This window comes from Hyperoodon ampullatus, assembly GCF_949752795.1.
Source record: "Hyperoodon ampullatus genome assembly, chromosome: 3".
NCBI lineage: Eukaryota > Metazoa > Chordata > Mammalia > Artiodactyla > Ziphiidae > Hyperoodon > Hyperoodon ampullatus.
The window spans coordinates 149,466,530-149,490,077 of NC_136916.1; the positions used below are offsets into that span (position 1 = coordinate 149,466,530).

General features: G+C 41.8%; 1 protein-coding gene across 8 annotated transcripts in view; it reads left to right on the forward strand.

Moving 5' to 3' along the window:
• Window positions 1-23,548, forward strand: part of SIPA1L1 (signal induced proliferation associated 1 like 1) — a gene marked incomplete at its 5' end in the record, with an annotated part of 138,339 nt that overhangs the window by 83,495 nt on the left and 31,296 nt on the right. For 6 of the 8 annotated variants that reach the window (XM_079700221.1, XM_079700218.1, XM_079700219.1 and 3 more), the window contains 4 exons: window positions 4,302-4,451; window positions 9,388-9,512; window positions 12,358-12,476; window positions 15,473-15,915. In XM_079700221.1, the coding sequence (XP_079556347.1) occupies window positions 4,302-4,451; window positions 9,388-9,512; window positions 12,358-12,476; window positions 15,473-15,915 (837 nt within the window). Of the gene's footprint in view, window positions 1-4,301; window positions 4,452-9,387; window positions 9,513-11,857; window positions 11,921-12,357; window positions 12,477-15,472; window positions 15,916-23,548 lie in introns of all 8 variants that reach the window. The other 2 variants (XM_079700216.1, XM_079700217.1) reach the window with 1 other exon arrangement.

The following is a 23,548-nucleotide window of genomic DNA, read 5'->3' on the forward strand; positions in this document are numbered from 1 at the left end:
CGTTTGTGCAGAGTCCTGGCTGGTTAGTGGAGCCCCTGTGGAGCCCCTGCGGAGCCCCTACCTTAGCCACCATGCTGCAGGGATGAAGCCTACCACCATATATAGATGGTGCTCAAGAAATACTTGCCAGATGAACGCATGCATGTTTGTATGCTAAGGGGGCCCAGCCACGTGTGCTGTAATCAGGGCCAGCTTCAGGTGTGTAGCCTGTGTAGCTGCACAGGGCCACACGCTTAGCCGGGTTCAGTGTTCTGCTTGAAATTTGTAATACGTTTGAACAAGGAGACCCAGAGTTTCATGTTGCACTGAGTCCCACAAATGATGTAGCTGGTCCTGGCTGCAGTCCATTTTTATGTTCTGTTCTGTAGAGTCACCCTTAGATATAAAATTGACTCTTCTCAAGAGGCACCCATGATGTGTGCCAGGCTGTGAAGCTCCAACAGCTTGCCAGCAGCTGGGAGATGATGATCCGTTATCTCGGTGTGATGAGTTGCTGTATTTCCCTAACTACGCGAGAGTTATTCTTTGTTGTAAATTGATCTTGTCACAGGAGGTTCATCAGAGCAGGGCTTCCATGGTCCAGTCGGAATAGCTGATAGGGACTGTATGGTCAGAAAGCCAGGAACGGCTCTGGTTCACAAAGTTAGGAAGAGATGAAACAACAGGGGGGTGGGGTGATTGAATTTGAATACAACTTGTTCAAACTCTAGTCTGGATACAGCACCCGAATGACATTACCTTGAGTAATTTTAGAGAATTTTTTTAAAACAATTCTGGAAGAATCCTGGTTGATAGGCATTGCTCAAAACAGACTCTGATTGGACCCTGTTCCCTGGGTGAATAGTGTTTTAATTGCTAAGTTGTGGTGAAATGCTGTGCTTAATTATGGACTCGGATATCTCATTCGTCAGTCATTGCTGCTATTTGAAATCCTCTCGGTTGTTCTTGTCGTCATTCCGCTGTCTGCCCTTGAGTTTACAGAGGGCCTTATCTCCTTGGACACATCCAAGCAGTGCTGTCACTTTGGAATAAGAATCAGGAAACAGAGGCATAATTAAACCCATACATAAATACTCAGGAAAGAAAAATTTAGCATCAATTACTCAGATACTGAGAGTTCCTTATCCATAAATTGATGTCACAATCTCAAGAGATCAATTTAATAAGAGTCTATCAATGTTAATATCGTATGTGTAGTTCTGTGAGTTGAGTCATGGGAAGGGTATGGTGGGGGGCAGGGGTTATTTTATTAGAAATCTGTGGGTTTTTTGGCGCTTCTCTTCTCTCTTTTATCCTGACATGAGGAGGCTTCTGGAAAAATGAAGAACTGATATTGATCTTGGACCATCTCTTCCTAATCCATCCCATTCAACTCCTTGTTTTCATTGCAGTGAAATGTGCTGCATATAAATGGAAAGACGTTGAGTGCAGTCCTGCAGACTATGGGAGTATTGTCTGTCGAGCTGATGATCATGGCTTTTTCAATTACTGCATTCTTTGTACAGTCCAAAAGCCTTGGTTTTTTATTTCTGCAGAGGGAAATCATAGCCCTAGAGAACATTTAAGATCAGTTACTTTAAAAACATTTAGTTATTTCTCAGCTAGATTGATAAAAATGGAAGGAAGAGAATCTACTGAAATTAAGGCTAAAAGATTTTTAGACATTTCCTTTCTGACAGTGACCATAGCATTCTTGAAGAAGATTATTTCTTATATTCCACAGAATCGAAAGATCTCACAGCGAGTGAAAGATGTATTCATCTTAGTCCTATAAACCTATTCGGGCATTAACATCCAGATGCCCGGACTCATTAAGGCTGAGAGAAAGTAGAAAGATCTGGGTTTATCTCAAAAGAGAAGAAAAGACTTGTGATCCGTTAAGGTAGAGTAGGGGGGAGGTCAGAGATTCAAGAGGTTAGCATGCTGGCTTCCCATGTGAGCCAATGCGGGGATTATTCTTTTTCAAAGTGGCAAGACAGCAACTAGCCCAACTTCCAGAAATGATCAGCCGCAGCCTCTGGCAGAAGTAGACAGCCAGTGCCAGGCAGGTGGGTACCTTCCACTCCCTGACCTAGGTCTGTTCTCAAATAATATTTGTGAGATGGTATCAAATTCAGAGTACTTGGAAAGAATAGTAAGTCGTCAGAATAAGGGCTAATTCTGAATTTTTTTTGCCTACCATACATACATCTAGAGTCATAAAAACATTTGGGTGGCATTTCCATCAGTTGCTGTATGTGTGTTCTGTGTGTGTGGACAGCCTGAAAACAAAGCCACTATTGAGTTATATAAATTCAGAAAAGGCATTGGAATGAATGCTGGCCTTCTGGAAATGCTATTTTTTCACTTTGGGATAACTCCAGCAACCAAATAGAATTTTCTGATACATTTGCCAAATAAAAGAGCTGAGGCTGAGAACTAGCATGAGATATTTTAGCTTAATGTACGTTTTGGGGAGCAGGGTAAGAAAAGCAAGCTCTAAATATAAATACAAAAGTTACATCTTGACTTTGGCTATGGAATCCTGTTGTCACTTCTTCGTAGACACAAAAACGTTTTGACATTCACCGTGAATATAATTCGCTGGCTATTACTTGTTTACCCCAAAGAGAGCTAAAAAGTCATCAGGCCCCCAGACATGGCATTGGCCCCAACCCCGTTCACATTTCTGCTGCCGTCTGCTTTCTTTCCATCTTGCTGTAACACCTCCTCCTCTTCGCAGTAAGAAAATCAAAGCAGCTGCAAAATGAACTGTTTTTTGAAGTTTCTCTGTATTAGGTGCATCTAAAAGCCAAACTCTTAAAGCAGAAAGCAGTGATTCATGCCATTCCTTAATCCTTACCTCGTTTTCTTTGTAACCTACTCCTCCCATTCTTCCCGCACTCCAGTCCCCTTCCAAGTACTTCAGAATAAGCAGTGAGAAGTTTGGGAGATGTTTTAATAGAAAAGAAGGGATAACAGAATCACAGCTGGTAACAGGTTTGTCGCTGAGGAAAGAACTGGGGGCTCCCAAGTCAGATCTGCCACGTGGGTGTAGATGGATTTGGGGGGCGGTCATATTTTTCGGTGCCTGTCCTTATTCTTTTCTGATAGAAAAGCTTCCCGGTGTGATTTTATTATGCCTTCTGTCAATTTCTGTACCTGAAGCCCCATCCTGCCCTGCTTCAGAAGGTATGTAGGTTCGCTGTAAAAAACTGCCATGTTTCAGTGAATCAGGTTCAGTCCCAAGGCTTCAAAACTTTGGCTTCAGTGTAAGACTTTATGTGCAAAATCGTCTGACCCTGCAGACCCCTTGCAAACTGTCTTATTAAGCACAGAAAACCCAGCCTTCTGTAGGGGGCAGAGGACAGTAGACTCAGAATCAAGAAGCCTGGCTTATTGAAAAAGTGACTTTGATTCCCCTCCCTCGGCTATAAAGTGGAAATGACCTGCCCCGCTATAAGAGCCAGTGATCTGTGCCAGCATTCACTTCGGAAATAAAATATCATTGTTATCAAGATTTAGCTGATGTCTTGTCACAGTCTTCAGGCTCACTTGTTAATATACCAGCAGTTGCCCCAATGCCTGTTTGAGTGGAGAAGGTAGAGGGCAGAAAATCACGTCTCTCCTAACTCCAAAGCTCTGGTTTCTGTGTTGAGCCAGTCCACAGGGTGAGGGATCCCTAATTTTAGAAAGAGATGTACTGTGGGCTACGTGGAGCACATCTCTGCTGTGTTATTATATAAACTCAGTCATTTCAGTGAAATTCAACAACTGAAGTTCTAGGCATGTTTCCATGGAAGTTTTTATATGGTGATGCTACTATCAACCAAATGTATACACACTAAATAGCAATGTCTGAATATTCTTTCCAGACTTTGAGTAATAAAATTGAAAAACAAAGAAGCATACAAAGAATGTACTGGTCTCACTGTGGTCATATACTCTGAGAGAGCCAGTGGGGAAATCGGAATTAATTGCCATGTTAATGTCACTGGGGCTCATTTATACTTTGCCCTGCCATACTACGAAATTGCATAAGCAATTCAGCCCTTGAATTCTGGCAGCTTTTGGAAACATACATGTTTTCTTTTTTTCCCCTATTATTTTTTCATGCCCCCACCCCTTTCAAGGCTGTTTTCCAGCTGTCCCCTTAGGGAGTAGTCTTATGGGGAAGTTTCTTTTGTGGGCTTCCAGCTGGCTTTATTTTTATTATCTCCACGAGTGGCTGCGTTTGTCGCATTTATATGTTATCCATCATGTATTGCCTTGGGATTTTCCCTTTGAATTGTTGACTTCACGTTTTTGGTTTGCACACACAGGCTGTCTCCTGGTTCAGACATCTATGTGACGGTCTCATCCATGGCTTTAGCAAGATCCCAGCCATGTCGCAACTCCCCGAGCAATCTGTCTTCATCCAGCGAGACTGGCTCTGGCGGGGGCACTTATAGGCAAAAGTCCATGCCCGAAGGGTAGGTATGCTGGAGTTGGCATCGCTATCTCTCATACATAATTCAGACGTGTAAAAGAACTTCCATTCAGCCAGACTGGATCGGTTCACAAAAGAGCAAAAGGGAAAATATGGTTAATACTCCAGATTAAAAAATGTTTTCATGGCTGGTTCAAGCCACTTCTTAGGAAGTTTATCATTCTTTAGTCTCTAAGGACTCAATGGCAAAGAAATCAAATTACATCAGTTCCTCCATTCTGTGTATTGTCTAGTTTCATAGTACAGATTTTGCCACTTCTTAAACTTTCCTCCAAAGCGAACTCAGTAGTATACTGCTTGCACTGGGTGGAGTTTGTATTGATGTTAAAGTAGGGGAAATGTTCATCATATCCAAAGCTAAAAGTGATTTTTCTCACACTTTAGAAATCTGTGATTTCAGCCTGTGGGTTGTTTGGGAGTTTTTCTCCCCATCTTTTTTGAAAACATTGAACACCCAAAAGTAACTGTTTGCTTCTGACCAGACTCACAAAGTAAAAAGCTAAGTGTACATGATTGAAGAGGCTACTAAAAGGTAAAAAAATCGGAATGTCTGAAGCTGGGAAGTAATTAGCAGCAAAACATCACATGACACACATAAGCTGGCTTATCATCACCAGCTTCCTGCTGGGATACCTCTGGCGAACTTGATAAAGAACTTGAAACCACTGGAAAATCAAAAATGGGGTGTTTAAAAAAAGGATGTTTCTGTGCCAAGTTTTCCCCGAATTACTTTTAACAAATGCACATGATTTGTTTACTTTCTTAAGATTTTACCATATTACAAAATAATTACGCTTATGAGAATACCTTCATAATGGATATTTTTTATCCTATAGTATTGTGTTGGTTTTTACAGCTAAGTATAATTTTATTCATGTTTTTGCTAAATGTCTATGTTAGCAGAAAGTAAATAACAAAAACCACTATAAAATATACTTCCCTCCCCACCCTACCACCAAGGATTCCCTTGGTAACGTATCTAAAATGCACATTTCTTATTTTAATTACTTCAGTGACAATTAGTAAAAAAAATTCTAGCTCTTATTTATGAGCCCCTGCAAGAAGTTTTATGAATTAAGTATTATTATTATCCCACACCACAAGCCCAACTAATTATTTTTTTTTGAAACATCTTTTTTGGAGTATAATTGCTTTACAATGGTGTGTTAGTTTCTGCTTTATAACAAAGTGAATCAGCTATACATATACACATGTCCCCATATCTCTTCCCTCTTGCTATTTCTTGTTTTAATTAGTAGATTTTAAATGGCCTGGTTTGACTTCAAAAGTAAGAATTCACTGCAACTTCAGTGTTAATACAGCAATAAAATATAAATGAGCTAACAACCACAACAGCATCATTGTTTGCTTCTTCTGTCCATTTTGGTATACACTCTCAAGGCATGCCAAAATGTAATTTGAAACATTAATTTTTAGTGACTATTAATGTTAGAAACATGGTTCCCAGTGTTCATGCTACATACACTATTTTTTTTAATGCAGTGGTAATTATTTGACTTGATATTTAATACTAAACCTGCCATAGGTGGTATTGAGGGTTTTCCCCATTGCTTTTGAGGTTACCTGGTAATTATTTACTATACTGTATAACATCAGTTTTACCTGGGGTGAAACTTTACAAGAAGATACTGATACAGTGTTTTCCTTTAGATCCCAAGCAATTGTTGTCTGTATCAGTGATGCAAGAGACATTGGTGTTCACTGTCTGACTCACATGCCTTACTCATGGGCCAGGTTTGATCCAGGTTTGATCACACTTACCAAGGGAACAATCGTTACGTCTACTCCTTAACTTAGCCCAGTAAAAATGAATAGGTACAGGGTGACAGTGAAGCAGGAGTGTATGGAGTCTGCTGCAAACTCATTAATGTTAAACTTGGAAAAGCTCCAAAGTGTGAGGTAATAACAACAGGTCCGTACACACTGATCGTCCATAAATGTAATCCGCCCCTTTGTTGCCCTCCCTGTGCTTCAGCGGGCTCAGTGTCTGCTTGTACATGGTGTGTGCTGCCTGCTCCCTGGTGTAAGGATGTTGAGACCATCCAAATCAGTTGAGAGGCACAGTTTCACAGGCTGGTTAATAAAACCTGCTCTACTTGAGTGAAGGTGGAAAAGGCACCTGCACCAGTTTAGCACGGGAATGAGAGAGAGTTAAAAAGCAACACTGATGAAAAGGCATAGGGTCTGTTCTACCATCCTTGAGATGCGTTTTGGGGCCACATACTCTGAGGAATGTTGACGAGGCAGGGCACGTTCAGAGGGAAGGATGGACCGGGCAGATGCGGAGTTGGAGGTCGTGGTGTAAGAATCGTAACCGCGGATGTGCAGCCCGCAGGTGGGCATTGTGGAGTCAAGGAGGCTGTGATGGCTTTCTCCTAGCACTCTTAGACGAGGGATTAAACTTGTCTCTGAGGGCAACTGAGGTCAGTAAGTGAAAGTTATAGAGAAGGAGTTTCAGGCCCATTATGAGAAAGGTATTTCGAAGCTGTCAGCCTGCCCTGGAGAGCAATGGACTGTCTCACGAGGTAGAAGTTCTTGGTCACTGAACGCGTTTCATGTATCAGCCAAATGATTACTTAAAAACTCCTTCACTGGGGCTTCCCTGGTGGTGCAGTGGTTGAGAGTCCGCCTGCCGATGCAGGGGATGCGGGTTCGTGCCCCGGTCTGGGAAGATCCCACATACTGCAGAGCGGCTGGGCCTGTGAGCCATGGCCGCTGAGACTGCGTGTCTGGAGCCTGTGCTCCGCAACGCGAGAGGCCACAGCAGTGAGAGGCCCGCGTACCGCAAAAAAAAAAAAAAAAAAAAAATCCTTCAAGTCTGAACCATGACTCCTAAAGTATTAAGTGCCCCTCCAAACAAAGGGACAATGAAGCTCTTCAAAAAGAGGCACAGTGTCAAATTAGAACAGGTTTTGTCTGAGCTCCTCAAGGATGGGACCTTCATAGCCCTGATGCCCTGGCACGTAGTAAACTAGGAGTGTGTGTGAGAACTGAAATTAAAAATTCATTGGATGAAAATGTTTTTCAAGGCAAAGTTGAAAGACAGCCTTACTTTATCATTTCTTTAAAAGCAGACAGCCAAAACAGCATTTGACTTTAAATTCAGAAGTTTAAAAAGTTGTCTTTGGTTTCCACTGCTACCAAAAAGTAAAAGCAAGATTCCGATCCACTTCTTAATTTGATCTCTGTGGCTTTTTGAAAAGTCTTAATTTAGTTAGTGCACATAACTAAATAACTAAATAGGATATTTAATAAATAGATTTAATAAATCTATTAATTAAATTTAATCTATTTAATAAATAGATATTTAACTAAATAGGATAACTAAATAGAATAGGATCATAGGACCAGTTTGAGGATATTCATTCTCCTAAGCTAAACAAGGACCCCACTTAGGGAGGAAGTGGCAAAGATCATAATTAGTGAATCCTTTTTTTTAAATGAGCCCTTTCACTGAAGTTTTCATAAATCAAGGTTTTTGTTTGTTTTTAATAATGGAGGTAACTTTGTTTAGTGAGGCGTATGAGTCAAGTTTGTAAATGACCGTCATTTGTGCAAAAAGTAATGAGGGAGATGTTGTAGTAGGAGTTTTACTAAAATATTTTATAGTTTCCCTGCTTTCCAAATGATTGTTTTTTGTTTTTTGGTTTTTTTTGCGGTACGCGGGCCTCTCACTGCTGTGGCCTCTCCCGTTGCGGAGCATAGGCTCCGGACGCGCAGGCTCAGTGGTCATGGCTCACAGGCCCAGCCACTCCACGGCATGTGGGATCTTCCCGGACTGGGGCACGAACCCGCGTCCCCTGCATCGGCAGGCGGACTCTCAACCACTGCGCCACCAGGGAAGCCCCCAAATGCTTTTATGTAGATTTTTCTCCCTGGATCCATATAAGAGTTGCCATGACTCTGGGTGGAGAAGCTGAACTTGGCTCCCAGCCTTCCTCCTCCTAATCTCCTGCTCTCTCCAATACACCCCTTGGTGGTTCTACCCACACATTTATCAGTTTGTAGCAAAGAAGACACCTGTCACATGCATCAGTTAATTCAGGCCCTTTTGTGTTTTATTGTGTAGATTACTCATAAATTCATTAGTAACCACACTCAGATTTGTAAATTTCCACATGAATCTTTGAATTTTATACTCTGGCCCTTTTTCCTGGTCTCAGTCAGTATTTCCTTTGCTGACGTTACTAATCAAGGCATATGCTTTAATTAAGCCTATGTTATGTTATTAGTCTACACAGGGAAAATTAAAATGGGCTCATTAAAAAGCTAAACATTCTTTCCAGAAATAGACATTTGCCTTTATATATGCCAGTTTACCTATTTCCAAATTGCCTTCCTAAAGGCGATTTAAAATTTATACATTTTGGAAATGGTCCCTGTGTAATGTACATGATAGCGATCTTTGTTTTTCAGACCTTAGAGTAAGTGCTCAGAAAATACTTGTTCCAAGAATGAGTGCCTTAGTGATTTAGCAGATAACCGAGTTAAGAGAAACCCCTGGAATGTGCCAATTGGACAACAAACGGAACACTAGGATGGTGACATTTTTCTTTTGGGTGCAAATGACAGTCTGAGCTTAGCTACTCAAGGGCCAGAAGATTTTTGGTTTCTTACTGCATATCTCTTAGGTTGGCTCGGTCCTAATGGCCTCTGCCCTTGTTGACAGTTTACATACTTAGCATACATACCTTTCTGAACAGAGGGGTGTATACTAACCATAACATCCACAGTTCCAGCATCCATGTACACATGCACAAGGATGAGTACACAAGTACAGAAATATAAGCAAAACTAGTAGTACCTGTCGTTAGAGTTTAGTTCATTACTCCCAGGACTACCTTCCCTTATGGGTGAGGTCCCTGATGTTGTCTTTGCCTTTGGGGAAATCACCACAGGTTTGGAATAAGCCGCAGATCCCCAGCCTCCATTGACAGGCAGAACACCCAGTCAGACATTGGTGGCAGTGGGAAATCCACACCCAGCTGGCAAAGAAGTGAGGATAGCATTGCCGACCAGATGGGTAAGTAACTAATTCCTACAAAAAGCAAGTTGCTTTTATACCATGGTGACTTTGGTTACCTTTGGATGATGTCATCAAGGCATTCTGTTCTATAATACAGCCCTGGGTCATAAATGGGAATGAGCATTAAGTCTCAGTTAGCTTATGTATAAGTGAAAGCAGCAATTAAGACCTGAGAGAAAAGTCAAGGAATTCTAAGTAACCCCGACTTTAAAGACAGAAAGGATACAGGAATTATTTTCAGCACCAAGGTTAAAATGCCAGAGTACCAAGCCACATGTGTCCTAAGTATCTCCCTCCCCCCTTGTTTGTTTGTTTATTTATTTGTTTGTTTTTGCCCAGTATAAGTGCCCTGGGAGATTAGTTGGTATTCTTAATGTTGAGTTTAAAAAAAATTTTTAACTATGTGCAGAGAAGGAAAGAAATATAATTGTTCTTTAGTCACTTCTGTAGCTTGGTGAGAATGTCTTTCCTCCCTTTATATGCTTTTTCCCCTGGCTGTGCTATTAAGCTGTCAGCTAAGGAAATGTCTTAGGATAAAACAGCTGGAAGGGAAAGATTTGCATGAGTGAGCCTTCCTTTGGGTTTCTGGCACATAGCCCTTGCCTCTCTCTCTAAGCAGTTCTACAAGATACCAAAACACTAGTTGATACAATAAAATTTTGCCATGAGCAAGATTAAGTTTCAACACAGTAGCACCAGGGATTAAGTATCAACACAATTGATACATCAGGGACTTGAATCTGGACTGTCAGGGTTTTTTCCCTTTATCTTATCTCTAGTAGTTTTCCCGTCAGAGTACCATAAAAAGAAGTAAATTTCAGGGCTGAGAAAAGATCAGCGTGTAAGGCAAAGACCACATCATTTTATCTTCTCTACAAATGCATCGTTTTGTTCTGTTTTAACGACTGTGCCCATGTTCCATGCCTGGGAAGGGCATCCTCAGTGCAGAGGTTGGAGTCAAGTTGGGGCTCCCAGCTGCTCAGTGGGGGGTCAACAGAAAAAACAACCCATGAACATGGAAGGGAGTGGAGATGCATTCAGCTAAGACAGGAGTTGAGGAAGAGAAACGAAACTCTTAGGTTCTGAAGATAGGCTTCGTTCCATCACTTCAGTGAGATGTGCCTCGTTGTTGAAGCCATCTGTCATTCCCTACTCTCCTCCCAACTCCCACCCCACCACCGAAAACCTGAGCATATTCTGATGCACTGTTCTGCTCTTGACAGAATGTTTCAAATCCCGTGTGTTTTGATACTGTTGAGAGGCTAACGACATGTGAACAGGATCCCTTCTTCCATGTGACCTTAGCAGCTTGTTTTGGCTCCTAGCTGCAGGCTTTGAACAAAGCTGCCCTCGAGCCTTTGTGTACTGTTCAGGGTCCCTCTTCCCACTCATGTGAAGTCATGCGGGGAATGAAGCAGTATCTTGGGACTGGACAGGGTAGTTACAAGGTTTGTCCTAGACCCGTATTCATTCTTTCACATAAGCCTTCCTCTAGTCTTTTTTTCCTTGCATCCACTTGAGTTTAGTGGCATCCACGTTGCATAGATGAGTCTGAAATGAATATCGGTGAACCTTTTTAACACATTGATTCATCCTTTTGGTGAGGTATACCTTTTTTAAAAAAATAAGATACCCTTAGAGCCTGCCAGAGAAGGCTTTTTTTTTTTTTTTTTAAACCAAGGCCTTTCTTCATCCAGAATCTAAGGCTTCAAAGAAAATGTTCAAATAAATTTTTATAACTTTTGCTATTCCAGCATTCCAGAAGGATAACCCAGCCCTTTCTGCCGGGCACTTCAGAAGGAATCTGGGGCTTTGCTGGTATAAGCCATGCTAGGAAGGGATGAAGACAAATAATTGTTATGTTCTCAGTCCTCAATACACTGTATTGAGTGTGTAAAGGGCTGACCTTCTTACACTCAATTTGTAAGAACACAATTCTCTAATGACCTTCAGGTCCCTGGTTGAACATGTCAAACAGATTCTTACTTGTTAGCCAGACCCCACCTGTCTTTGTCCATCCGTGTGTGATAAACGGATGCCCAGGGGAGATGTGGAGCTTAACTTGCTTAATTGGCTCACTCATCTCGGTGCAGTTTGTTTTTCTGCCTCTCCGCTTTTGGATACAGTTGAGAGAGTCAAAGAGTACACTGCCCAGTCCCGTACGTGTTAGAAATGGTGTTGCAGAAGTGCCGAATTGTTGCCATGAGCTCTTAGGTGTGTTAAAGAGGCTAACTCACTTCCCTTTCACCTTTTGAACCCCATCTTGAATGCCAGTGGAGTCCAAAAGGAAAGCAATTGTTTTAAGTAAACTAGCTGCTGTGTGTCTTTTCTGTTGTGCTCAGCTTACAGTTATAGAGGACCTCAGGATTGCAATTCTTTTGTCCTCGAGCAGCCTGAATATACAGGTAACATATTTCCAAAGTGTCATGGTAAGTAACACGCGATTGCATCCATGCCTGTCTAGGTAATGTAGACCAAGCGAGGTTAGCCACACTTTGCAATGAATGAATCTCATACATTTAATCCATATATTTGAGACTTTCCCCCCAAACCGAAAGCTGATTCCTAACTTTGCCGCATTGTTCATGGCCTCTGGTTTGGTGGTACTTGGCTCTGCTAATGTGTATGATGTGACACACTGTCACCAGCTGCAAGCTTTCTCCATCAGCCACTTAGTTTTTGACATGCTGTCTATTGTGTAAACTTTCAACAAGCTTCTTGCTGAAATTCCGAGTTTGCTGGCCAGTGAACTGAGAGGTGCAATGGCAAGCCGTCTTCATTTGTCAACCTGTGCCAGTATCTGTTGAGTGCCTGCACCAGAATGTCCTGTTCTGTATTCCAGAGCCAACGTGCCACCTCCCAGCAGTATCAAAGGTACTGCCAGCTTTCCGAGAGAGCCCCGGTGGGAGATTAATGCGTCAGGATCCGGTGGTTCATTTGTCTCCAAACAAACAAGGGCACGTAAGTTCACTGTAAAATAATAAAAATGCTAGATTCCTAACCATGTACCTTTCTTGCAAGGTGAAAATGGTACTGGTCTGCTCTCTCTTTCTTCCACAATGTCAGAGAGGAAGTCTTCCTAGTAGAAGGTGAACATTGGCTGCCACGGCCCTGGAATCTCTACTGCCAATGGCCTTAAGCTTGCTTTGAGATAAATTGAAATTCCTCATTGGTATGCACCTGCAGATTTGGATAGAAGGCCGTGTGATCCAATCACAAACAATCCTAATGTCTGGAATAGAAATGTGCTAGATATAGATTTTATTTGCTTACACAGTTGCCAGCATGAGGTTGTGTATGGCTGGAGCACCAGTCAAGGAGACAGCTTCCTGACAAGCCCCCCTACTGCTTCTCTTCTCTTCCAGGGCTACATTTTTGTCCCATTACCATAGTTATAAACAGTTCCTTATCACTTACAGGTGGAATTGGGAAGAAGAGGCTATCGTTTCCTCCCTCTTTAAATTCAGTTGATTTCCTTGGTCTGTCTCTTCACTGGAATGTGTACTGATATTTATGTCATTCGATAGGATGAGGAAATACTGTATTTCATATTCACTAATTTATAAGATTCTCAGAACTTTAATGAGAGGGCTCAGTTTTGCTTCAGTGAAATGAATATTGAAGCTTAAAGAGAGCACAGCACATTCATGAGCATGCTAGGCTGTGGGAGAGAGAGTTACTGATGAAACGGGACGCTGTCACAGTTCCACTTGTAAGTGCTCGATTACCCTAGTTCACCTGTCAATTTCCCCTCCATTAACAATTTTTATATGGAATACATGGTCAAATAATACTTTGGAAAGATTAGGTTAGATAAAATACTTTCTTCAAGTTAATTTCACTTGTTCTTTTTAAAATTTGGCTAGAACACTTCAAATTCCAGATGTGGTTCGAGTTTTATATACATCGGTCCTGTACTTTACACACGCAGCACATCCAAATGCAGACGAGTCACGTTGAAAATGCCCAGTAGCCACGCGTGGCCGGGACTAGCACATTCTACAGCCCAGGTCCAGTGCTAAAGAGGAAATAGGAAAAATAAATGATGGCCCTACAATGCAGACGTTGTTACTGAGAAAAACTAGAGTAGCACCAGTAAAGTAACTGGGATTGATCCTTCTTCAAGGGGAGGAGATCTTTCACTTTGAGGTGGGACAAGATGGTCCTCCTGTAGCCCTCTCCCCGCAGCTGGTAAAGACACGCACACAAGTCTTCTCTCCTTTTCTCTCCATCTCCACCAAGTATCTGAACTTCCGGCCCCCCTCTCATTTAAATATTATTTTACTCAGATATCTTTTGAAATTGTATTTCTTTGGTTAGCCATAAAATGTTCTTTCTAAGCAACTGAGCCACTGTGCAACAGGGGTTCTGCCCACATCTTTTAAATTGAGAGATGATTCATATACCACATATTCACATATCATAATATTCCCACGTTTAAAGTGTACTGTTTAGTGGTGTTTAGTACGGTCACAGAGTTTTGCAACCAGCACCACGATCTAACTCCAGAACATTTTCATCACCCCAGGAAGAAACCTGTATCCTTAGGGAGTCACCCCACCTCTTCCATCCCCTCCAAGCCCTCGACAACTGCAAATCTACTTTCTATCTCTATGGATGTGCCTATTTGACATTTCATATGAATGGAATCATATAATATGTGGCCTTTTGTGTCTGACTTTTTTCACATAGCCTGTTTTCAAGGTTCATCCATGTAGCATGTATTAGTGTCTTTTTATGACTGAATAATTGTGTGGATGTACCACATTTTTTTAATCCATTGATCAGCTGATGGACATGTGGATTGTTTGTACTTTTTGGCTGTTATGAATAATGCTGCTATAAAATTCATGTAGAAGTTTTTGTGTAAACATAGGTTTTCATTTCTCTTGAGTAGGATTGCAGCGGTTTTTCCACAGCAACTGCCACATTTTACATTCGTACCAACAATGCCCACCATCTTTATTGTCTGCTTTTCTTATTAGAGCCATCCTAGTGTGTGTGAAGTGTTATTTCACTGTGGTATTGATTTGCATTTCCCTAATGACTAATGATATCGAGCATCCTTTCATGTGCTTGTTGGCCATTTGTATATCTTCTTTGGATAAATGACCATTCAAATCCCTTGCCCATTTTTTTATTGGGTTATTTGAAACACAGAGGTTTTTTAATTTTGATGAAGTCCAGTTTATCTATTTTTTTTCTTATCATTTTTGTGCTTTTGGTGTCATATCTAAGAAACCATTGCATAATCCAAGGTCATGAAGATGTATACCTGTGTTTTCCTCTAAGAGTTTTATAGTTCTAGCCCTTACACTTAGGTCTTTGACTTTTTGAGTTTTTTTTTTTTTTTCTATGTGGTAAGGACCCAGCTTCATTCTGTTTTGCATGTGGATATCTAGTTACCCTAACACTGTGTGTTAAAAAGATTACTTTACCCCATTGAATTCTCTTGACACCTCTGTGTAAGTTTACCTCTAAGCACTCCTTAGAAAGCTGTCTCCTAAATAGATGCTATATGGGGAAAGAAAAGATGTCTTTAAGAGAAAGTCTTATATTCCGCCTTCTATTTACTCTGATCAATAGGGTCTTTCTAATTATAAGCCCTTTGGAAGTATCCCTTTCTATTTTAAGATTAAGATATTAAAGACTTTAATGACAGTTTAGGTGGGTTTTTTTTCTTTCTGATTAAAATTCTCTCAATACTATCAATACTTTAGCATAAGCCAAATAGTGAAAAATGGATTCTAAAAAACTAAGTTTCCAGCACTGTCTGCCATGGAATCTTCTGAGTAGGTTTTTCCAGATACCTCCTGCCTTATTGTTGTGTTCACAGGAGTTTTTGTGTCTTGAGAACCCCCTATTGAGACACACTTCACAGGGTCATTCCCCCGTTATTTCTCCCTGCTGTTCAAGAAGCCAAGCCTGTAGTTAAGGAAAGCCTGCTTCCCTTGCAGTCTGAGAGCCACTACTCAAGCCACTCCAGCAGCAATACCCTCTCCAGCAACGCATCAAGTGCCCACAGTGACGAGAAGTGGTATGATGGGGACCGCACCGAATCCGAGCTGAACAGCTACAACTACCTGCAAGGCACCTCCGCGGACAGCGGCATCGACACCACTTCCTACGGCCCTAGCCACGGCAGCACGGCCTCGCTGGGGGCGGCCACGTCGTCACCACGCTCGGGGCCGGGCAAGGAGAAAGTGGCCCCCCTGTGGCACAGTTCCAGTGAAGTCATCTCCATGGCAGATCGGACTTTAGATTCAGAGAGCCACAGCATGGACCGGAAAACCGAGTCCTCCCTGAGCTTGGACATCCATGCCAAGAGCCAGGCCGGCTCAAACCCTCTGACCAGGGAGAACAGCACGTTCAGTATCAATGACGCTGCTTCCCACACCAGGTAACTGCCCCTCCCTGCTGCCCCTCCCCCTCCTGGCCTCCCTGCGGCCAGATTCCGGCCTCATCCCACTTCCCTTTGCTCAAGAGTGTATAAAGAAAGGGGTTTTTTTAATTTTGGTTTGGTTTTTTTGCACAGTGACAGTTATTTTTATATATCTAATGCCTTTTATTTACCACCCAAATCCTTTATTCCTACCATCCTAGTGCATTATTTAATTTTTTATTTTTTTTATTTTTATTTTTTTTGCCGTATGCGGGCCTCTCACTATTGTGGCCTCTCCCGTTGCAGAGCACAGGCTCCGGACGCGCAGGCTCAGCGGCCATGGCTCACGGGCCCAGCCGCTCTGCGGCATGTGGGATCCTCCCGGCCCGGGGCACGAACCCGCGTCCCCTGCATCGGCAGGCGGACCCTCAACCACTGCGCCACCAGGGAAGCCCCTAGTGCATTATTTTAAACTGTGGGAGAGGTTTGCAGATTTGTTCTTCATAGCTGTATTTGATTTTATAAAAACGTTCCTAGCTGCATACCAGCATAAGAGAAGAATTTTGTCATGTGGCTTCCAGCTCGTGATAGAGAATAGAGAATGGGACAGTCCTTTGAAGACATTAAAAGAAAATCTTGACCATATTTTTAAAAGGAAGGGGTCTTTTCCAGGACTATCATGGCATCATTTATGATGCTGAACGCATCGTTCACACTGCCTCTGTATCAGAGAACATGCTTACCCAGTGTTCGCACGGCAGTTTGTTTTCAGTAATTGGCTCCTGGCAGTCACGTGTTGGGGGGGCGCGTCCAACAGGAAAGTGTAGCTAAAATTAGACACAGCCCGTCTACCTTTCAGAAGAGAAAAGTACGCATTCTCCCGTATCCTTGGAGATCTCGGTGATAGGCAAAGTAAATACTATTTTTCATTTCCTCTTTTGGATTTGAGCCTACAATCCAAAGTATAAGATCCTTTCTTTTAGGGAGGAAACTCCTTCACTCTCTTTTGGGGCCTGTTGATCTCTGTGGTGGTTTCTCCTTTTACCTTTTATTGTTGTCAGTCGTTGATCAGCTTGTATGATAGCATCCAACCTTGCTGTCTTCCAGGCTTCTTTTACTATCATGCCCTCAAGAAAAGTAGCAGAGAAGTTGAGTTTAGTTTTACTTTCCAAACGGGGATCCAGGCACATAATCAGGTAACCCCAGATAATCTTAATGAGAGAGGACATCCTTGACTTAATTTGGATTTAACTTGATAAGTTAAATATTCACTTCTCCCATTGTCTGTATTGTTACTGATAAGATTTGCAAGCTTCCCATTGCGTTTCCCTAGTTTTATCTCTGTTTACCACTACCACATTGCAGTAATAAAAAGTGATGGCCACAGGTCTGGAAAAAGCATGGCCTCCAAGCAGAAAGGCAACTGGGAAAGTCATCTCAGGATTCTTGGGTACCATGCATCCAGTTACCTTTCCATAATTCAGAAAATAGAATGTTTGGTTCAAGTGGATTAAGGAAGTGTTTGGAAGACAGAAAGCCGGGTGTCAAATACCATAATAATATAACATAGACGTAGAATCACTTGACGCCGAGTTGTGCCACTGGCTTGCTGTTTCTGGCACACCCACCATCTCATTAAGTATGGCCTGTGCATTGACCCAGAACATTTTTCAGTTCACAGTAGTTCCTCTGTGGTTTTCAGGTTACCTGGACTCCTAGATTTGGTTTTCCATTCTTTATTTTGAAAGGAGAATGTCTTTTTCGAAATGATACCCCATCTGGGGATGTATCTCTGGTTTAATTTGATGGCAGAAGAAAGTCAGTCATAGAAGTCTTGTCTCAAATGGCATCACCACGGAGTAAAGTTGAAAACAGCTGGGCCTCTGAAACCAAAGCACAAACCGTGGGCTGTGCCATCTCACCAATCTACCAAATCCCAGGGCATGTACAAAGTACCCTCTGAAAAGTCAGCACCTGGGCTTGCATTATCTGAATATGCTGACTGAGGCTGCCTGAAGGTCTTAAAGGATTATCTGCTTCCAACTGACCATGCGGAAATCATTTAAATCATCATTTAGAAATAACTCTTCTGTTGAAAATCAAAGTTGCTAAGGAAGAATGTGGCCTTTCAGGGAGGATGGCCAGGCTTCCCACCCACTGATAGGTTTTGTCACATTCATTCGTGACTCTGGTAACAGGGATGCTTTGTGACTTCAATCTGTTGATCTTGGCAGAGTGAGCTGGATAATCAGAGCTTTAGCAGACTTCCTTTTCTGGAGGAAAGGGGGACTTAGCCACCAAATGCACATTGCTAGAGAAACTAAAATCACTGCAAATTAGAGCGTTTGAAGACAGGAACAGCAATTAATGTGGAGATCTCTTGACAGTGCATAAAAGGGCTTGTACCTGGGACTTGGTGACAAAATCTAAATTACAGTGATTAAGTTCCACTGCGTATTTCTGCCTGAGCTGTGTTCCTACTCTCTCTGTCCTCCAGTCTCCCTGTTGATGATTGTGCAGGTTTTTTTGCGGCCCCCCGTGAGAATTGCTTAATGTAGGTTGGTAGTTATATAGGGTTAATTCGGATGTCATTAAGAGGAACCATACACATTGAAATCTTTCTACAATTAAAAAGCCTATTAATTGCTCTAAAGTGTTATTTCCTAGAATGTATTTTCTATGAAGCTTGGGAATTTAGGGAGAGATTTAAAAAAAAATTTTTTTTTTTGTAATGGCTGTTTCACTTTCAGGTGTTAAACCACTCAAAAAAATGATCTGTGGTGAACATAGGAGAGGTGAAGATAGTTCCAATTTTAGTATACTGTTACCAGCTGGGCTCATTTTTGTCTTAGAGTTCTGGCCTCAGAAGTAGGCAGTGTGTCCGTTTGTGTGGTGACCAAAGACTTCCTTAGCTTACAGAACTCTAGTCCTGCTGACCAGTGGCCATTGCTAATGGCAGAACTAGATTCAAGATCACATATTATAAAGCTAAAGGGAATTCCCTGGTGGTCCAGGGGTTAAGACTCCACACTTCCACTGCATGGGGCATGGGTTCCATCCCTGGCTGGGGAACTAAGGTCCCGCATGCCACACAGTGCTGCCAAAAAAAAAAAAGCAAACAACCCACCTCAGGCTTGCACATATATATCTTGTCTGTAACATCCTGACCTGACCTGTTCAAATGTCCAGACTTCTGCACCCACTTGCTACCAGCCGTTCTGCTGCTTCGTCTTGCTTCCTGTAGGCCCCCTCAGAGCTCTGGTCCCAATTAGTACCCACTTATGTGATCACATACACATTTTTACTACCCTCCAATACAAAAGGACTTCTCATCCAATGTGTTCATCCTAAGTACCTGTGTATAGTATGCACCACTTTGAGCATGATAGGTGCTCAGTACACCAGCATTATAGGTGTTCAGTACATTTTGATGAACAAATAGGAATAATTTCTTCCTTTCTGTTCCCACTTTTTGCCTGATGACTCAAGGTCCCTACTACTAAACCAATTTGAAAATAGCATAAATCCTTAACTCCTGACTGCTCTGGAAAACTACCACTACATTTCAAAGCTTACTGTATAGACCTGTCGATACTTGCACAGAGCTCTAGTGCTTTTATATACAAGTGTATGTATAAGAGTGTACCTAAAGTCCTTGTATGGCATGAGTTTTTAGTTAAGTCACTTCTATATAAGATTTTTTAATCTGCAAAATATAACAGGGAGAGACTTTATAACAGCTTATCTACAAATCTCAATCAATATCTGGGTGTAAGTTGGTCAGTGTCCGACATTCACTAGAGGGGATGATTAAAGGCCAGGAAAACTGCCTGCCCACAGATGTTAGTACAGTTCAGTTTCATGCATGTGCTTTTTCTGGTTGACTAATAGTTAACTATTCATGCCAGAAAAGCTGTACGTTTCTTGAGAGTAGGGGTGAAGAAGGACTTCTTATATTCAGTTTACATGGAACAGTAAAGAATGCCTCAGGCTACTGTAGTGTACTGACTATGTATGAGTGCCTGTGTGTGTGTGTGTGTGTGTGTGTGTGTTAGAGCTTGTGAGTTTAAATTTTGTTCTCTACCCTCTTTGGTACCCTAGGTGAAAAATAGGTCTTCCTTCTTTGTTTAGAAACTATTTTGTTGTCTTTATCTGTAATGTTTCCCTCTTAAATATCTTCTGCCTGGGATCTTTTGTTTTTTTTTTTTTTTTTTTTTTAGCGGTACACGGGCCTCTCACTGTTGTGGCCTCTCCCGTTGCGGAGCACGACGTGCAGGCTCAGCGGCCATGGCTCACGGGCCTAGCTGCTCCGCGGCATGTGTGATCTTCCTGGACCGGGGCACGAACCCGTGTCCCCTACATCAGCAGGCGGACTCTCAACCACTGCGCCACCAGGGAAGCCCTGCCTGGGATCTTTTTAAATGGCTAATGATTAATTACCTCTCTTCTACATTTTTTTCTTAGGGTGAGACTGTTATTTTTCTATGTTTTATGGACTAAGTCAGACTTTAAAGTGAAGCCTCTATAGTTCCCCAGGACTTCTCTCCAACATGTGGTTGGCTCCACTTGTCATATGTTTATGAATTGCTTTCATTGGTAATTTTTGCTTTGTGGTCCCGGACACTGTGAACATTCAGGGTTCTATTTTATTTTGCTTTTACACTTCAGGACTCCAGGTGATCTGGCCTAAGCTCTCTTGCCCCGTTTCCATTTCTTCCAGCTTATGAAAGTGGGTGATGATTTTAGCCAGAACTTCGGTGATGTTCAACTTACCTCAAAGAATGAATAATACGACGACTATGGTTGAAATTTCAACATTGAGAAAATGAGAGTTCTGTCAAGCCCCAGATGTCAGATTTCTTGATGCAGAGGTCACTGACAAATAGTTTCTTATTCCTTGGTTCTGTGAAGCAACTAAAGCATTCATCCAGTCCATATAGAAAGCCCAAATTCTCCAAATGCCATTAAATCGAAGACCAACAGGAATTTTGCAAGGACAGAGTCTCTATTCTTTGCCATATTTAAACCATCCTACTATACTACTAGGGTGAGAATTTATCCAATTGCTAAAAGAAAAGAAAGAATAATCTCAAGAAGAGAGATTCCATAACCTTTCTGAGTAATCTCAGTGCTTAAGTCCGCTCCCTCTTCAAAATTTTGTCCTGTATCTACCTATCTGAAATTCCTCTAGCTGCAGCTTAAATCTATGATTAAGAGAGAGAATAGTTTTTCTGAGCTGAGTCTTTTCTAAAGACTGAAGATTTTTGAAGTCTAAGATTATGAAATTTGTAGATACCAAAAAGTGGTGATTTTAAAATAATTTAACTATATATATATATATGCTAACAGCCCTTCACCTCCAGGCAAGTCGAGAGAGAAATGTAGGGAAAATAGATTTGGATCCTGAAATCCAGGTTCAAGTCTCAGTTCTGTTGTGGACCAGCCATGTGGCCTTTGGCCAGTCTCACCATTTCGCCAGAGCTTGTCCCTTATCTGTAACTTAATAATACCTAGTCCCCTTACTAAATGGTTGTTTTTATATGTTTGTTGAGAATAAAAAAAAAATGTTATCAAAGGTATTGCAAACTGTAAATGTCCTGTTTCTGTCATTTCCTTTTATAAGCACTCCATCACTTAGTGTAGTTATCTGGCTACTTTTCCTTCAACAAACATGTATCTCCCAAGAAACTTTGCTTCTTGAGTTTCCTGCTTTGTTTTCTTTATCCTTTTTAGATGCCACATCTGGACGTGACACTTTTCTCAGCTATGCCTAATAGAATGATAATATTCGTAGTTATCTTGTTAGTTCCCTGTTAACTCACTCATCATTGCAGACTTGTTCAGCTTGAGGTCCACAGTGACCCCTGAGGTCGCTTCTGCTGGGTAGGCCTAGCCACTCATTTCCCTATGCTTTATGCACTCGTGTGCCCTTGTACTTATTAAATATCTCCCTCTTATAGATGAACAGTCTTCTTTACTGCAGTCACTTGGATATCCCCTTTGCCAGCTTCATCATTCCTGCCTCACTTCTTTTTCCCCCAGTCCTTTAGAATTAGTGTCTTCTGAAGCTCTCCTAAATTGTAGAGCCAGTACTGGACATAATTGGCTAGTGCTGAACACAGTGGGAGGAGTTGTCCTTAATCATTATCCTCCGCATTATCTGTCACCGGAAGGCTTATTTGTTATCTGTGCACGTAATCACAGGAAACCCATCAGTTCCCCTCCTCTTGGTATCAGGCCAGCATTCAGCCTTTGGGCAGATTTTGCCACAGTCATTTGACAAGTGACTAACTGCTGCTCTCCCCCTCCTGAAAATACCATCCCAGCCAGTCTCAAATCGGTCCCTCTGTGTCGTGCCTGAATAGTGGTGACTCCAGGTGTTTCCTTCAGCAGCTCTTGGTGGCACGGAGAGTGGCTGGCAGATGTTTTCGGTAGGAGGCGGTGGCCTCATTGATGATGAAGAAATTGCAGAACAGTTTCCCAGACCCTCATAGCTTCAGCACTTGGGGCTTTGACTCTTAACATGCAGGCTGCCCTGTCCTGTGGGGTTCATCCCTTTGCAAGGTCGGCAAGCAGGTGTAGCTCCTCCTGTGCAAAGTGACCCCCGCCGTGACTGGCATCCTTTTTGGAAACCAGTCATCTAGCATCGTCTCCTATAAAGTTTTACCACAGCTGGGAATGTAAATAACCAGGTTGCAGCACATTTGGTTCATGGTTTCATTTGAGCAACAGGTCAGGATGAGAAGTTTGGACAGATGCAGACTGTCCCAAATTCTCAGATGCCCCGTTGCCTCTTCTCCTCTGTTTATATGACGAATCATGCATATGTGTGTGTGCCCTCTCTTCTTTTCAAAATTCATGTCCTGTAAACCCTAGTGTTGAGAGCAGCACTGTTTACCGTAGCCAAGACATGAAGCAACCTAAGTGTCCATTGACAGAGGAATGGATAGAGAAGATGTATATTACACAATTGAATATTACTCAGCCATAAAAAAGAATGCAGCAACATGGATGGACCTAGAGATTATCATACTAAGTGAAGTAGGTCAGACAAAGACAAATACCATGTGATATCACTTATATGTGGAATCTTATAAAATGATACAAGTGAACTTGTTTACAAAACAGGAAGAGACTCACAGACAAAGAAAACAATTTTACGGTTACCAAAGGGGAAAGGGTAGGGAGAGATAAATTAGGAGTTAGGGATTAACAGATACACACTACTGTATATAAACTAGATAAACAAGAAGGACCTACTGTATAGCACAGGGAACTATATTCAATATCTTGTAATAACCTGTAATGGAAAAGAATCTGAAAAGGAATATATATATATATATATATATATATATATATATATATATAACAAACAATCACTTTGCTGTACACTTGAAACTAACACAACATTGTAAATCAACTCTACTTCAATTAAAAAAAATTTTTTTTTAATTCATGTCCTGGAATGACCAAATGAATCAAAGGTTGGTCCATTTTTAGGAAAGGGGAAATGCCCTTTACTTCATGTAAGAAAGAAAGCTAGTGTCTCTTCGTGTGGAATCTAGGAACACCCTGATTAAGTTCTTAGTGCTTCCAGTTTAGCCATACTCACAGCTAAACTCACTTTTTTCTACAGATAGAAAAGTAGCAG